The 18426-nt window shown below is 43.1% G+C and overlaps 1 protein-coding gene across 2 annotated transcripts in view; it reads right to left on the bottom strand.

The window, feature by feature from the left end:
* SERINC5 (serine incorporator 5) overlaps nucleotides 1-18426 on the bottom strand; it is a 54110-nt gene that overhangs the window by 30003 nt on the left and 5681 nt on the right. For both annotated transcript variants that reach the window (XM_014550167.1, XM_014550173.1), the window contains exon 2: nucleotides 16708-16875. In XM_014550167.1, coding sequence (XP_014405653.1) covers nucleotides 16708-16791 — 84 coding nt within the window. In that variant the 5' untranslated portion in view covers nucleotides 16792-16875. The remainder of the gene's footprint in view (nucleotides 1-16707; nucleotides 16876-18426) is intronic.

Genomic DNA, 18426 nt, shown 5'->3' on the forward strand with positions numbered 1-18426 from the left:
GGCAAGATGTAAATGCATAAAAAGACACTACTGTATTTTTTACCAGGCTATCAAACAAAGTAGCACACATATAGGGTTGCCAGAATGCCTAGGTAAATTTAAATTCCAGATAAATAATGACTGATTGTTTTATTTGTACAGCATTTATTGCTGTGTAATATTCATTCAAATCTTTTCTTCCCTCCTTCTCTCTTCCACTCTCTCAGCAAAGCTAATTTCTCACACACACCTCAACCACCTGCAACACTTTCATCTACACCAGCCCATCTTTCAACTCCGGCTCTTCTCCACCTCCTGCCTCAAACCAACTTCTCTCCTTCTTCTAAAATCCATTTTAAGAAGCATGCTAATGCCAGGAGGCATGAGCTCCTATCCAATCATCCCCCACAAATGCCCTCCCGTGTTGATTCCCAGAGGCCCTAAGGCTAATCAAAGGGTGAGTATGTGGCATGGCACATTTCATCCAAAATAAAAGTAGGTAAACAACCCCCTGCTCCAAATACTAAGGCCTGCTTTATGCTCTGTGGGTGACTCAGTCATTTAGCTTTCAGTAAGTAGTGAGAATTTTTAAGCAAAGAACCTCGAGTTGAACAAGCTGGCAGGATTTAGCAAGGGGAATTTGCTCTGATTAAATATTTGCTGTTCCAAACTCCATCCCAGTTTTGGAAGAAGAAAACATACATCACACACAGATTCCACACCATGGGGTGAGGGAGCTGGGCCTGCTAAGGGTGTTGCCTCTGGGCATCCAAGGACACTGCATCTGTGTTGTTTCTGTACAGACGTGAGGGCCAGTGGCTTCCTCCCAACCCTAAAGGCAATCAAACTGAAAGCCACAGATTACCAGCAAGAATAAACAGCTCACTTCCAACCCTAACTCCACCACTAACTTGGGCAAATTACACACCTTCCTGAGCCTCAATGTCCCTTCTCATACTATGAAATACTACTGCCACCCTGTATATCTGAAACTAATCTATAATAATAAAAGCGTGATATGCTAATTAGACCGGACAGCCGGACGACCTTCCAATGTCCTTGTGGACAACCTTCCAGATGAATCCGCGGCTGCGAGGGCCAAGCCCCTTGCACGAATTTCGTCCATCGGGCCTCTAGTATAAAATAATATCGAATGCTAACTGTAATTGAAAAATAAAATATTTTAAAGAAAGAATACTGCCACCCACCTCATGAAGTTGCCCTGAGAATTAAATCAGTTAATCTCTGGAAAGTCCTTGCCATAGTTCCTAATCCATAAAACCCATTAAGTAAACTTTCTTAATTCTTATCTTTTTTGTAAAAAGAACTTGGAGGAGGGAATCAGGCACCTGACATGAACCACTGACTGACTGGTTGATACATTCAGATTTACACATGGCGGGAAATGAGCATCTCAGAACTCCACAGATGCTCTCTTCACTTCCCAAAGGATTCATATTGAAAGATACAGTATTCACATACTTGTCTTTTGAAGACCTAGTCACCACCCAAATCATGGAAGAGATGTTCAAAACATCAACACAAGAATTAAATTCAGCCGGCCAGTGTGGATCAGTGGTTGAGTGTTGACCTATGAACCAGGAGGTCATGGTTCAAGTCAGGGCACATGCCTGGGTTTTGGGCTCCATCCCCAATGGAGAACGTGCATGAGGCAACTGATCAATGATTCTTTCTCATCATTGATATTTCTATCTCTCCCTCTCCCTTCCCTCAGAAATCAATAAAAATGTATTATTATTGCCCTAACCGGTTTGGCTCAGTGGATAGATCGTCGACCAGTGGACTGAAAGGTCCCAGATTCGATTCCAGTCAAGGGCATGTACCTTGGTTTCGGGCACATCCCTAGTAGGAGGTGTGCAAGAAGCAGCTGATCGATGTTTCTCTCTCATCAATGTTTCTAACTCTCTATCCCTCTCTCTTCCTCTCTGTAAAAAATCAATAAAATATATTTTTTAAATGTATTATTATTTTTAAAGAATTAAATTCAAAAGGATGGGAATAGGAGAAAATCCACATAATTTGTGCACATAGGAGAAATTAGAGTTAGGCCCCATAACCAACTTTTATCTCAGGCAAATAAATATGGAAATGGAGAAGAGGAAGATGACAATCATGTTCCCATAATATCAAAGTATAATTTGGGAGAGATGAGAATATGGCATATTAACAAAGTCAACAATTCTTACATTCCATATCAAATTTTTAGGGCACTGAATGAAACTAAGATGCAAAGAAAGCTTTGGGCAGCTCAAACCCCCAAAAGATTAGACTTGACCATTACCTTTAACCTCATGATTCTGAGGGCCCCCGATTCTAGTACTGAGGACCAGAACATGTCAGGCATTTAAGTTTCTGGTCATAAAAACTAGAAGAACTAGATCTGCATGTTCTGTTTAATATTCCTTATTTGAAAATGAATTTCAGAACCAAGAGCCTCTCCCAGTCTGTCTGCCTCCCCGCTTTCTGATATTCTACTTGTCCTCAAACTTTCTAAGACAATACATTTTTCTCTGTGGGTCCATGACAGTGATGTCTGTCTGTTACCCACCAATGGACAGAAGCTGTGAAATGGGAATGCTAACATCAGCTTCCATCCTCCCGCAGACAGCTTCTAGGCAACCAAGGCTCATTTCCCAATAACATTACCTTTGAGGCCCTTTGTGGGATGTGAAGACTATTTAAAAAACAGTAACAATCCATCCTTGCTTCTCTTTTGTTTGGGTTTCTAGACATTTTGAAGAGAAAAGTCTACATTGTGTCATTATTAAAACTATAGGAAGAACAAAAATTCCTCACGCTGGTTTTATTTGACCCTGACACCTCTGAAATCAGGAACTTAATGCCCCCACAGTTGCTCCTCCCAATCTTGGAAGCAGGCCCCTCCACCATGGGGATCAAACGGCCACAATATGATTAGACAGTCAGGAAACAATTCTAATCAAACTTGAAATAACAAGCTTTCATTCTGAACAAAACAATTCACCGAGGGCTGACTCATTATGGTGGTGGGAAGGGCTCTCCCACAGAAGGGGACCAGGGATCTGCTAATGTCAGCCTCTGTTCTGAGAATTAGGTAACATCAAAGGCGGAATGCACAAAGAAGAACCACACCACTTACTGATCTTGAAGGAGAACTGAGAGTTAATTTCAATGAAAACTTATGAATTGTTCAAAGAGGCAACAGCACTGGGGGTTGGGGGCCATGGAATGGTAGATCCTGTCTGCTGATTTGATGTGACCTATCCAGGTTTGGGCTTTGTGTTAGCGGGAAAATATGATTATTCCCCACTCCCACCCCCACCCACAGAACATGGTTTAATGAAGGACATTGTGCTGCCCTGAAAGAAACAAGGCCTGCTGAAGGATGCCACTTAAACAGAGATGCTGAGGTTTCTATAACAGGAGGACTGAATGTCTCAACAGACAAAGCTTTCTATTTATTTGGGCCGCTTAATCAAACAAAAGACAGTGAGCCCCAAATCAGTTCTTGTCGTGAATGTCTAAGCCTGGCATACAGTGGTGTCGTATGTGCAAATTCAACGATATGCCATGACTGTCTTCTGTAAATATTTTTTTAAACCCAGTGAAATTATTATGTACTATACATTACACATAATACACTTGAACATATAGGATAGCAAGAGTTTGACCATTCACATCTGCTGTATTACAGGTATTATTCTAGGTTGTGGGGATACAAGCAGTGAATAAAACAAGTTAAGAAAATCCATGCTAACAGGGAACTAACTTTTAGTGAAATGCTATACCCGCAAAACCATGGGTGCTCTACTTCATGGATACTTCAAGCATTTTCATGGTTAATTTTCACTATTCATTATTTTTCACCATAGGTGGGGCATGAGAATCTAATAACCCCCAAAAGATTAGATTTGACCATTACCTTTAACCTCATGATTCTGAGGGCCCCCGATTCTAGTACTGAGGACCAGAACATGTCAGGCATTTAAGTTTCTGGCCCAGCATCTTTCCCATTTTACCATTTATTAGACTTAGAATTGGGGGTACCCAGCAACAAGGAAACTAAAATACACTTATTTTCTCCATTCCTACTTCTTCCTGATCTCCAAAAGGCTTGGTTTGGCTACATAAGTAGAATACTAATTATCTATACCTGAGAATGCTCTCAAAAGGCCACAGAGAATAAGACATACATACTGTTAAACACATCATGCTAAATTTATTGCTACATTATTCTTGCCTAATCCATCCAGTGTGTGGTTCACGCAGCCCAGTTAACTGCAACTTAAGCAAATATTATGGTATCCTCAGCACAAAGCTTAGGCCATTGAAGGTCCCCCTGTGGTGAGAAGGGGAAAATTTAACTGCATATGACATGCACAGAGCCACTGAAGATCTAACACAGGACTCAGCAAATGACAGCTCCTGCTTATGTAAATAAAGTTTTATTGGAACACAGCCATGCTCATTTGTTGGCACATTGTTTTGGCTGCTTATGCGCTACAATGGCAGAGTTAAGCAGTTGCTAGAGACCACATGGCCCTCAAAGCCAAAAATGTTTTGTAGCTAGCTCTTTACAGGACAAGTTCTCCCAACCAGGGACCACCAGGAAGACTAGCTAAGAAGTTGTGCAGAACTGCTGAAATATAAATTAGCATCTCAAAGGCAAATGACAACTGGTGATAACTTACTCTACAGATCAAAAGCCAAAGGACCAGCAGAGAGCACAGCAGCTCATTTGGACGCCTTCTGAGTGTCCCAACACCCTGCCCTGCCTTCTCCACACCTCAGACTCAATGCTGTCCCCAACTGGAAATTGTGCTTAAGAATCCAACCATACGTCTCCCACATTTTAAAAAAATATATCTTTATTGATTTCAGAGAGGAAGGGAGGAGAGAGAGAGAGAGAGAGAGAGAGAGAGAGACAGAGACATCAATAATGAGTGAGAATCATCCATCAGTTGCATATCCCATACTGGCGATCAAGCCTGCAACCCAGGCATGTGCCCTGACTGGGGAATCAAACAGTGACCTCCTGGCTCATAGGTCGACCGATGCTCAACCACTGAGCCATGCTGGCCGGGCTCCACATGTCATTTTGAAAGCAGCAAATTAAGTTTTTAATTCCTCTGCCTGTATAAACAGTTTTTTGGAAGGGGCGTGGAGGGAAGACACGCCTGCAAGTGCCAATGCTTTTTCTGTGGGTCAGAGCCCTCAACAGCTCTAACAGAAAAAAGTCCTCACATCTGTTATGCAAACAGCCTGTGGAACCAAAAATAAAATCCACACTGATGAAAGCCGGCATGTCAAGAGATAATTGTAGACTTATTTTAAGACTGTAGAAACAGCCTCACTGAAATTTAAAAACCACACCCCAAAATAATGAACCCCCTTGGGATTAAGCTCAGCCCTGCTTTAGAGGGATGTAACACACTCCATTCCCTTTTAAAATCCTCCCACCTCACCTCAGCCCCCAGACTCCAGACAAGGAAGGGGAGTAAGCATTCTTGAGTTCTAATATGACCCAAAGGTCAACAGCGTGATAGTTGAGCTGACACCACTGTTTCCTATATATAGTCTCTAAAGCAGTTCTCATATTTTCAGTTTTCAAACACAACTGTGTACACACCCAGTCTAACTTTGTGGGGCTCTTTCTGTATATACAGGGTGGGGCAAAAGTAGTTTTACAGTTCTGAGTACATGAAACACAGTTTGTTCTTGTATTATTGTTAGTTACTGTATAATTTTCTGTTCAAACAACTATAAACCTACTTCTGCCCCACCCTGTACTTACCACACTGTTCGCATTTTCCCAACCTGAGGTCCCGTTCTAAGAACAAAGACTATGTGCTACTCAGACCCACATCCCTGTTCTCGACCCATTCCCTAGACAGCCACATAAACTGACACCAGGTTGCAGTAAAAGGAAAGAGAGCATATATTTCAAAGATACTGTTGAAAGGAGAACAGGCAGCTGGTGCTCAAAAATCCAAGCTCCTCGATAATTTGCAAACGGGGTCTGTTACAGGTAAAAGTTATGAGTAAGGAGTTCAGGGTCATGGGCTGTGTTGATTGGTCAGTTATAGGGTTCCATGGTTTTCCTCATGTAATTTATTTCTCCCCTGGCATCACATTGTCATTCTGTTTGGGGTCCTTGTTACTGGGGTCAAGAGGTCTTCCTGTTTCCAAACAAACCAGAGTTCTGCAACCCATCTTGGGACTGTCAGTCAGTTCTGTTACCTTCAGAGCAGAAAAACAGATCAATCCATCTTGAGCTTACAGGGCCACATCCTATCCTTATGTCACGCAATATATTGCCTGAAACCTGTTTTACAGGAAGATCTCCAGGCTCCTGGACACGGCTGTATTCTTTATTAATCTTTAAATAGAAATCATGACAGCCAGCTCTGGGGGCAAAAGGCATTTTTCCTTTCATGTTTTAAGTCGTTCTAGCTGGACTAATAATCAAATCAACAGAGGCAGATAACAGGAGAAAGTGTACAAAGTCTATTATATGAATGTATATTCGGGGGCCATAAGAATAGAGACCCAAAGTACTGCTGGGTAAAAAAATAAAATAAAATAAAATTAATAATAATAATAATAATAATAATAGAAAAAAACAAAGTACTGCTGGGTAGCTGAGATTTATATGACATTTCCAAGCTAAGAAAACAGCTGGGTAGGAAAGGCAGGTCCATGGCGAAGGAAAAGCAAAAGCTTGGTGAGCAAATGTTTGCTGACATCTCTGTATGAATGGCCCTCCTGGAACAGATCCTCCATCTGCACTCCTTCTAGGCAGTAGGGGGAAAGGTTTTTTCTGAGTCTTTTGTTTCCCAATACTCAACCAGCTTAAAATCAATATCCCAAAAGCCATATCTTGGGGGTGGCAAACACCGCTTCCCTTCACAGCAGAGCTAATTTGACATGTTTAACTAGAAGTTAAATGTGAGTAATTTTTATAATGTGTTATTGTTAAAACATGAACTCGGATTACAGTTTACCCAACTAACACTATCACCTACTTTTGAACTCTGTGTAAAGTATCAAGACTCAACTAGTCACAATAGTTATGTTTCCTGCTCCCAAGCTTTCTGAGGCTACTGTCACTTAGTTCGTTGTGTGTTGTGGCATTTTTCCATTCCCTCTGGGCCATGTTTGTAACGACAAAACTGTTCATTTCTAACTGTAAGCACCTATCTGTCCTATTTATCTGCAGACCACTCCAAGGCCCCATCTGAGGACAGTTGCTTAATAGATGCTTTTGATGATGACAGAAAAAAAGGGTTAGGAAAACTTCAGTTCTCACATCTTATCTTTCTTCCCCTCCCATAGCCAGACACATCCTGAAACAGAGATCCTGTTAATGTCTGATGCCCCTCACCCCCACCCCAGACCCCCAAATGCTTTGGGTAATGGATCCTGCAGACCAAGGACAATAACTATTGTTTCTTGTTTTGGGGCTCCTGGCAAGCTCATTATTGCTGGACAAGGATCAAATCTCTTTGTCTTTGATTCAGACTCAAAAAAAACCCAAATACACACACAAAAAAACCTCACAGCGGGATATCCATTAGTTCAAATCCCTGCCTGTAGCACAAAACTATTTCCCACCATCATTACCCAGAATTCACTAGTGCGGAGCGTGAAACCCCAGCAATGAGAGAAGCCAAGGATGGGAGTGTTGCTGGAACTCTCTTTTCTCCCACGTGGCGTAATGTCTGGATGGAATTTAAACCACAGATAGCCTTGCTTGGAAACCCAGGAGGATTGAAGAGGTGGAACCTTCCCACAGGGAAACTCTGATTCGGCCACGATGGGAACCTTCCCTCCGTGTTCTACAGGGACCTTGACATCGGACGGCCCAAACCCACCTTTAACCTCACTGATACACTTGACACAGGCGAGGAGAACAACGAACTCAGATGCTGTTCAGAAAGAGAACTTTGGAAAGGCATTCTGTCTTGGCTGAATTTTAACACAATGCTCCAGAAACAAAGAACTGGGTCAGCAATATAGTGTACATGTTTGCTAATTTGACGCTTGCTCTAACATAAAAACATAAAACACCAGCTAAGAATGGAGAGTCTGCTCTAGAGTTCAACGTCCCATAGCAACACCTGGTGCTAGGTCTCAGGTACACTGTCCTCTGAACGCTCAACCAGTAAACACCAAAGCCAAAACAAGAGCTTCAGCCTGAACACCTGCCATTCTCTGCTGGGACAAACTACATGGTGTTCTGGATCAAAGTGGAATATTTTTCACCGCTGATGCTTGTTTACTTTAAAAAGGTGATTACACCAAACACAACTCGAAGGCAGGGTGTATTTTACATGCAAAGCCAGCGAATAAATAAACTCCAGATTTGTGGTTGCCCCCATTTTCTACCAGACTGAGTCAGTTGTCCCTTGAGCCCAGCTTTTAGCTTTCACAACAGGAAGGAGGTGGGGTGTGGTGGGGGAGGGGGGTGGAAGATAAGAAAGCTGCCAAAAGTGCCAGGTGGTACTGTTTCCAGAAGAAATACTTCTCCCTCACCACGAACTCCAGAAGAAAGATTAGGAATCGGGAGGAAGGATAGCTTTAAGGCTTTTCCTGTTACTTCTATGAATATTTGCACAGCAACCAAACCTAGTCACACAGGCAGAAAAAGCAGCAGTCCTGGGTTCTAACGCCACCTCTACCTCGTGTCAGAGCCTTAGACAAGCCCGCTCCCCGTGCCTGTCAAATGAGGGGGTTGGTTCAGAGTATGACTAGATTCTCCCACTTGAAAAAGCTAATGCTCTATTCAAATTATACTCTAAGAGAGATCATTGTTTTCTCTGCTTAACACTGCATGACATTTTCTATCTTTTCACAGGGCAGACACTCAGCATAAATGTGAGTTGTGTCCTTTTTTTTCCATTTTTTATCTAACTAGATCCTTAGTAACTCAGTTTTATGTATTTTTTTAATCCTCTGTGACTAGCACAGAGAGGGCTTTCCCACAAACAATACTTACTCTAATGCAGATATATACATATATAGACTAACCAAAGCCAGAAACTAAAGAGCTACCCCAAGAAAACAAGAGAATGAGAGGGGCGGGGGCAGTTTTTAAGGCTCAGGCACGGAGGAGATGATCACTTCGTTCTGGGTGATGAACAAGATGTGAGTGTGGCCTTGGGACTAGAATGTCTACAAATAACCTCCTGACTCACTTTCATTTACTTTCACATAATCTGATATTACTACTGCTATTATACATTAATTTCTCATCATTGCATCTCCCCCTCCTTCCTCCTTCTGGTAAAGACAATGAGACACGTGGCAGTGACAATGACTGAGAAATGCATACCAAAAAAGAAATTTTATATGTCATCCCCAGGGTATGAAAATACAGACCTGATTTTCTGAATAAATAGAGAAAAATCCTTGAAGCCCATTTACTTGAAGTTAAGGGAATAAATCTCATTTTGGTACATCAGTATAAAGCTGATAAATATATTAGAGATCCTTCCCTAAGACCCCACCTAAATACCCTGCCTTTAACACTCCCCAAAACTAAGGTCCCAGCCTGGCCGGGGTGGCTCAATGGTTGAGTGCTGACCCACGAACCCCCTATACTTGTCCCCAAGACCCCCTTTTCTCTGACATCTTAGTGAGCCAAAGCAGCTCAGCCTAGGCTCATTTCCCCACCTAGTCCCTCTCGGATTATCCTTGCTACACTGTCCTCAGCTTTAATAAATGTCCTCTAACATTCACCTGGACTCATGTTGTGAAATTTTTCCTACACACGTCAAGAACCCACACACCACCGGCCAGCCCTAGGCAGATCCCTCAGGGCCAGGTCCCTTTTCCAGTAACAGGGAGAGGGCTAGGTGATGGATTTAACTTGGGGAAGGAGGGGTCTCATTTACATTCAAGTTGGGGTCCCACCTCCACCCTACATTAGTCCCGACGTTGAGTGGTCCATAGAGCCCAGTGCACCACAGTGATCAGGACAATTTTTAACCCTACCAGACTGCTGTACCGATTTTTCGGTAATTTCCGAATCTGCCGCTATACCGCTGTACCTAATTTTCGGTACTTTGCCTAGACCTATTTTCTACAATGTCTCCAAGTTCCATCTTATTCTAACCACTTGTTTGCATGTAACTAACATTTTTCTATATCATGATGGTTTTTTCTCTTTAATGCTCAGGAGCCCAGGTATAGGGGACAGTTAGGTTCAGGGCCTCAGGTCTGGTAGGGTTAAACAGTTACTTGGATAAATATGCCAGATCCCAACATGCAAAGGGGTAGACTAGTTATGACCGAGAAGGGTTTCTGAGGTCTTGGCCTGGGGCTATGCGTGTAGATTGGCACAGACCACTCCAGCACACTGAGCTACTTCTATACTGCCCACCAGGATGGGTGAGATAGAGCCCTGTCCATTTTGACACTTTCAGCCCTTTCAAACACGTGTGAACTCAAAGGATTTAAGTTATTTCAGGAGTTGCAAATTCAAATGCCTTTGGGGTGTTGGCTGGAGGTGGGAGAGTGGGGGGAGACTAGGGTTAGGGGGAAGTAAGGGGAGTAGGGGAAGATGTGAGATAGGCTATAAGCAAGCATCTGGGAATGGGGTCTTTGGTGAACTATATAGCAGGTTAGCCCTTCTAAAGGCAGCCCAATTTATTTATTTATTTTTATTGCCCAAACAAAAGTCAGTGATGGCGAACCTTTTGAGCTCGGCGTGTCAGCATTTTGAAAAACCCTAACTTAACTCTGGTGCTGTGTCACATATAGAAATTTTTTGATATTTGCAACCATAGTAAAACAAAGACTTATATTTTTGATATTTATTTTATATATTTAAATGCCACTTAACAAAGAAAAATCAACCAAAAAAATGAGTTCGCGTGTCACCTCTGACACGCGTGTCATAGGTTCGCCATCACTGCTATAGGCCAATTCACAACTCCTAGGCTAAGAGAGTTCCACGTTTAACTGAAATTGCAGGTGTGGCTCTGGCTAATGGGTGGGGCTGGGGGCTGGGACTCTAAAGGGCAGGCATGCTTACTTTCATCAAGTCCAGGGAGAGAATGGAATTCAGGAACTACTTTGAAGACTCAGAGGAAACTGCAGTCCTGGGTCCCCCTCTTATCTGCATCCTGTTAGGTCTTGTCCAATGTTCCTTTGAAGCCCACTCTACCCTGCAACATTATCACCCTGGGCTGCAAAGAACCAATAAGCTCTTTCATCCAAAGAGAGAATAATAACACAGGAGTGCCGTTCCCACATTACCACTCACTCAGAGGAAAACTGACCCAGACCAGGCAGAGTGGAAAATAATGTGTCAAGTAAAACATGTTTCCTAAAGAGATCACGTAAGATTAGAAAGAAAGCATAATGCCTTCTAAAACCACTGAGGGAACAAGAAAAAGATGGCTATCAAAATAAATATCTTAGCCGAGTCGATGTGGCTCAGTGGTTGAGTATCGACCCATTAACCAGGAGGTCACGGTGTGATTCCTAGTCAGGACACATGTCGGGATTGCCAACTTGATCCCCAGTATGGGGTGTGCAGGAGGCAGCGATCAATGATTCTCTCTCCTCATTGATGTTTCTATCTCTCTCTCCCTCTCCATTCCTCTCTGAAATCAATAAAAATACATTTTAAAAATAAATAAACAGGCAAACAAACAAACAAACAAACATCTTAGTGACCTCTTTTCCCATTACAAGGAATAATTCTTCAAATTTTAAATTTAAAATAAACATACAATGGGTGGGTGGGGGGGGAGAGAAACAGTCTTCCGCATTGTGGAAGATGTATTTTGGTTCTGAAAAAATTAAAATGTGGAAATTGAACCATCTCGGGCTCAATTACCTATTACCCATCTCAATGAATTAGAGCAGCCCAGGCACCAAGTGGAATGTGGATGAGGAAAATGGATCTAAAATGCTTCAGGTTAGGAACATGCAAGGCTCCTCCCACCTGGGCCAGGCGTACTGACCTCGCAGGGAAGAAGGTCTGAGGGCCACATGGGTCACCTGTCCCCCCCTTGGTTTTAGGGGCCCCTCTTCCACAGAAAACAAGGAGTCCTTTCTCCGCTCTCCCAAAATGCCCGTAGCTTCCCAGGGCGCCCCAAACTCAAATGGAGAAGTTACATCTTGATTTAGTGGTGCAAGTCGGAAGGCCTAAATCCCTCACTCATTTATTTATTTATTTATTTTTGGCATCAAATATGGCAAGACTCTACCACTTGAATGACATGGTAACAGACATGAATGACTTGCAATCAAATGGGGAAATGCTCCAGGAGACAAAATCACACCCTATTCAACCAGCACAGCAGCGCTTCCTCTGAGCCAAAGCTCTCACGGGAAAGAGGAGCGCCCCTAGTGGGAAGAAGCAGGGCGAAGTTTGGCCCAGCAGGTCCTTGTAGTTCCCTCTTGTTCAAACTTAAAACAGAGCACATTCTGACACCAAGGCAAAAACTGAAAATAAGTGAAAAGGCTGCTGCCCTCGTGTTCTTAACTCATATAACAAAGGCCCACCTGGCTTTGGACAGAGACCTGTCCATGGCACATGAATGCTGGGTGGGAGGCAACTGCACACTCCCTTCCGGCCTGTTACCAGCATACATGCTTTTTCCTCCTCCCATCACAACTCAAACATTCCCACAGGCCAACAATGAGGGGGCGAGGACTTCAGCAGAGGCCCAGTGTGCTTCCCCATAAGGGGATCTTTCAACACCCACCCTCAAGCACCGCCTGAGGATGAGGTCAGACTCTATTCTATAGGCCATGAAACAAGCTGACTTTGTGATCAGCTGGCCGGCCTCCTGTGAGGCCTTAACGATGGAAAAGGATTGGTTTCGCCCACAGGGACCTCATTCCCTATGCAGGAAGCCTAGCCAAACCATTTTTAAATAAGTACATTCAGGGACAGGCAAAGAAACATTTATAAGAGCCTCTATGAAGCTCCCATTTATAAGAACCCCTTCTCTCTCTCCTCCCTTCCTCCCTCTGCTCTGACCCCAAATCACACCACATACACAGTCACACACACACACACACACACACACACACACACACACACACACACACCACTGCTGGGTCCACTGTCCTAAGTATCTCTGTCTGTTTCTCTGATGACAGCCTCCTCCTCTATAATGAATCTACAATGGCTACCCATTTAACATGAGACCATGGTCAAATGACACACCTGAGCACTAAAATTCCTGAAAGACTTGGTCATTTTACCTACTCATGTCTACTCTGTCCTTCTACACATGTCTGTTCTTGTTGTTTTCTCTTCTCTCTACCTGTACAGTTTAGTCACTAAGAACACATTCTGCCTGGGTTCAAATCCCAACTCCACCAACCAGAACTGAAGACCTTGAGTTAGGTACTTACATGACTCAATGCCTCAGTTTCCTCCTCTGGTGAGTAGAACAGTGACAAATGAGATGACACAGGTGAAAGTTCAGAATAAAACCTGGCACATGGTATCACCCAATAAATACTAGCAATTAAGACACTCATTATCACACAAGCCACTTCCTCCATGAAGCCTTCCCTAGCAACATGACTCAATATCTTCTGTTTCTTAAATGTTCTACAAACATCAAAAATCATAGATACTGGCCGGAGTTTTTCCAGACTATTTCACAGGGCAGGTTAGTCGGATGGTAATTCAAATGTTAAAATTATTATTATAAAAATCACATCCTAAAATATGTACCTGTAGCCCAGCTGGCATGGCTCAGTGGTTGAGCATCTACTTATGAACGAGGAGGTCACGGTTCGATTCCCAGTCACAGGGCACATGCCCAGGCTGTGGTCTCGATCCCCAGTGTGGAGCGTGCAAGAGGCAGCCAATCAATGATTCTCTCTCATCACTGATGTTTCTATCTCTCTCTCCTCCTCCCTTCCTCTCTGAAAGTAATAAAAATAAATAAATAAGTACATACATACATATATACATACATGTGGCTCCAAAGTGATCGCTACCTCCAGTAACAACGTTTCTGATGAGTTTGCCACTAAGAGATATCATATATTTTATATGGTTTCAGATTTTGTTTCTTGGATCCAAAGTTTAATTCTACAGAGATTAAATACTATTTTATTTTTTTAAATATATTTTATTGATTCTTTACAGAGAGGAAGGGAGAGGGATAGAGAGTTAGAAACATTGATGAGAGAGAAACATCGATCAGCTACCTCCGGCACACTCCCCACTGGGTATGTGCCCCGCAGCCAAGGTACATGCCCTTGACCGGAATCGAACCTGGGACCCCTGAGTCCGCAGGCCGACCTCTTGCAGAATGGTGTTGGCTTATTATTATTATTAAATATGTTTTTATTGACTTTCAGAGAGAGAGAAAGATGGGGGGAGAGAGAGAAACATAGATCAGTTACCTCCTAAACGCACCCTGACCAGGGATCGAGCCCACAACCTGGGCATGTGCCCTGACCAGCAATTGAGCCGGTGACATTTCAGTGCACAGGACGATGCTCACCAACTGAACCACAGCAGCCAGGGCTGAAAACTTCTTAAAAGCAAAGAGCAGAGATCGTACCCATAGACATCTGGTCCACACTGAGAGTTCCTATCAAAATACCACAGTGAGTCCTCAGGTCAATCCTTGTTGAATTTAAATAGAACATTAAGTTACCTAAAAAACAAAGGTAGTATGTGGAAGGTTAAGTGGACCTTCAGAATAAGAATTAAAATCTACCCTGTAAGCCCTGGCCGGGAGGCTCAGTTGGTTGAAGCACTGTCCTGTACACCAAAAGGTTTCAGGTTCGATTCTCAGTCGGCGTACATACAGGAGGCAATCAATCAATGTTTCTCTCACATCTCTCTCCGCCCCTTCCTCTCTCTCTAAAATCAATAAACATACGCTCAGATTAGTATAAAAATAAAATCTACCCTGTCGGTATTCCTCCTCTTAAACTTCTTGTCACAAACATAGAAGATTAAACCATGGTAAGAAAAAGACAATCCAAGACAAACACCATCAAGATGAAGTGAAAACTGTGCAAACTAATAAGGCAGCCTTAGTTCTTGGTCTCAGTGCCCCCAAACTTCCACAGCACTTCGTGCCTCCTCTCATATCATCCTTATTCATTTCCACCTTGTTTTATGCCACAGCAGATTATGCCTTGTCTTCTGAATTATCAGCTTCGTTTCTCACAAGTTCGAATGCCCCATGGCGCCCACTGTGGTGCCTTACTGAGTAGAGAGAGACCCACTGTGTGAAGCAATCAGAGGAGAGTCTTAATCTCACAAGTTTGGATAGTAGTTCTGGTATATTCCAGGTCATACAACCACAATTATAAAAGCATTACCTAACAGAAAGCTTCAAAGGGCCTACTTTAACAAATGGATAAGAATATATCAAGTGAGTTTTTTAAAAATGGTGTTTTGATGCACTTGAGTGTATTTAAAATAGTCTGTAGTTTCAGCATAAGGTTGGGGAAGGAACACTTCCTCGGAGTGCTCCTGGGGGTGCCATCTCCATTAGGGGAGACGTTCCGAGAGCACAGAGCACTTAGCTGTAAGGGCAAAGGGGCCTTGCAAAGCTCACTTTCCTCTCCCTTTCCCTCAGAAGGGAGCTGCCCCAAGGAGCAATAACTGTTCCTCTTCCCAGCAAATGGTGCCCCTGCAGTTGAAGCCTGTCCTGGCCCGGTGGACTCCTCGAGCGAGTAAGTCTGACTCATTTTGCGGATCAGTAGTAGGATGCCCACTTCCTTGCAGAAACAAGCCACACTGTCTCATATCAGGTCTGTGAGGGAGAAAGGTGATGTTTGGCATGTATCTGCTAACACCGTAGTCTTTTTGTCGATTTGTTCAGAACCTGGGAGGGGAAAGATGGTGTTGTGTACGTGTGGAGTTTTTTGGGTTTTTTAAAAATATATTTTTATTGATTTCAGAGAGGAAAGGAGAGGGAGAGAGAGATAGAAATATCAATAAGGAGAGAAGCATTGATCGGCTGCCGCCTGCATGTCCCCTACTGAGGATCAAGCCCGCAACCCGGGCTTGTGCTCTGACCAGGAATCCAAACCGTGACCTCTTGGTTCATAGGTCGATGTTCAACCACTGAGCCACGCCGGCTGGGCAAGATTGTGTTATTTATTGGACTCCCTCAAAAACCACAACACATCCCCGCCCCCATCATCTGGCTGAATAATAGCCTACTATGGGGAAATTCCAGAAAAAAAAGGTCCTATATGTGTCTCTATCAGCATCACATGCCAGGCCTACCTCTACATACATTGCTCGAGAAATGGCTGGAACTGCATCCTCACCTCTGGAGACACCCACGCTACAAGTAACATATCCAGAAAAGTAAAAATCGCCCTTTAGCTGCCTCATTACATGTGGAATGATCACAGGCTTTATCATACTTCCCCTACAGGCCAAATTAAATGTTTTATATCAGCTACTTCCTGAGATACTGGCAGCCATCCTTTGAACAAGAAAAAACTGTACATCTAATCAGAAACGCTATAAACAAGGCTAAGACAAAATATGCAATCCTCTCCATGAATAGCATTAGTCTGCCTCCACACTACAACTAAAGATCAGGAAAGCCTTAAAGTGGCTTCCCTGAAGGTTTGGAGAGAGTGAGTGTACCCAAAACCACACTGGGGTGGGTGGGCCCGGGTGGGTGGGCCCATCTGCTAAAGTGGATATTTCCCACACACCCTCATCAACCATCAGAAATGAGAAGAGTTGAAACAGGGCAGACTTACGTGCTCTTTCATCTCATTAGCCACGGTTTGTGACATCATGATGCAGCAGAGGACGGCGACGAGAATGAAGTAGAGGGCATACATGAAGCGGGTACTCCGGGACTGTCGGATCTTGGGGCAACAGCCACAGCAGAGGGAGCAGCCAGCAGTCCCACAGCAGCAGGCCAACTGAAAAAGAAACACAGAACATCCTCTTAAAGCCACTGCTTTATAAACCTGCTAACCCCAGCCCTCTGTGGGTCAACCTTTCAGCTACCATTTTTCTGAGCCATCCTGCCCATAGAGCATGCTGGAACAGTTTAGTATGTGAACAAAGCTTTCAGCAGAATGGGTTTAAGGTTGTCTTTAGTGATAAGCATTAAGGTTTGGGAGATGCCCAATAATTAAACAGGAAAAGCACAAGTCACCTGAAGCACTATAATCATTACTTTTAGGCAAAATCAAGATTTCTGGGGTCGGCTAAAAGCAAAAGAGGCCAAGAACTAGAAAAAGGCCAAAGTGAGGTGAGGAGAACATGAAAAACAGGGAATCGGGCCCAAGAAAAGGACTGTCAAAATCCATGAGCAAAAGAATGAATTGTATGAACACCCAGGCACATGCTGGGATGTAGAGGCTATGTATGCTCGCACCCATCCTCCTCTGCAGGAAATAATGGGAGTGTCCAACTTGAAGCTCACAGGGAATAGATGCCTCTTACCCACACAGTGTTTTCCGCAGCTTCACGCCCCTAATGTAAGCTCTCAGGCTAATGTGCAGGGCATGGGCTCAGAGGAGCAGAGAGCTCCTCTGTACCATTAATAGCACACACATCTTTTATTTGGGGAGACCAGCTCTTTTTTTTTTTAAATCTCTGATTGGGCTTTATTGGCAGCTATACATTTGGGGATAGTAAATAAAATATGGATTAAGTTTCCAGGTTTGAGTCTGGTGCTAATTTTTTTTCTTTTCAAAGACTATTTTTTAGAATAGCTTTAGGTTAACAATAAAATTGAGAAGGCAGTACGGAGATTTCTCATATTGACTCTTACTCCCATACATGCATAGCCTCCCCCATTTATTAATATTACTTATAAGAATGGTACTTTGCTGTTGTTGTTAACACAGATGAACCTACATTGATATATCACTATCACCCAAAGACCATGGTTCACTTTAGGGTTCACTGTATAGTCAGTCAATGGGTTTGGACAGATGTAAAATGATACATATCCATCATTATAATATCATACAGTGTATTTCCACTGCTCTAAAAGGAAACTAGATCTTTAATAAAGCACAGGGCAATAGCCCTAGCTGGTTTGGCTCAGTGGATAGAGCGTCAGCCTGTGGACTGAAGGGTCTAGGGCAGGGGTGGGCAACCCCTGGCACGCGTGCCAAACATGGCACGCCAGTAACTTTCGCTGGCACGTGAAACCCTCTCTTATAATCTTCCATTTAAAATTTTTTTCTTAATATCGACTTTTTTATTTTTCAGATAAATTCAGTGTAGGTGCATCTTAGATAAATAAATAATTTTACATAACATGTATACATTAAAAAATAAATGTATTTTTCATCATCATATACTGTGTTTTTGTCGCTCGAATGAATTTTATTATTTCTTCAAGGTTCTTCACATACGTACACCTTAAGAGATATCAAGTAGGCATAACATGTTCTCAAAAAATTAGGGTTGGCACGCAGAAGAATTTTGAGTCAGAGATTTTGCTGGTTTTGGCA

This window comes from Myotis brandtii, unplaced genomic scaffold, assembly GCF_000412655.1.
Source record: "Myotis brandtii unplaced genomic scaffold, ASM41265v1 scaffold115, whole genome shotgun sequence".
Lineage (NCBI taxonomy): Eukaryota > Metazoa > Chordata > Mammalia > Chiroptera > Vespertilionidae > Myotis > Myotis brandtii.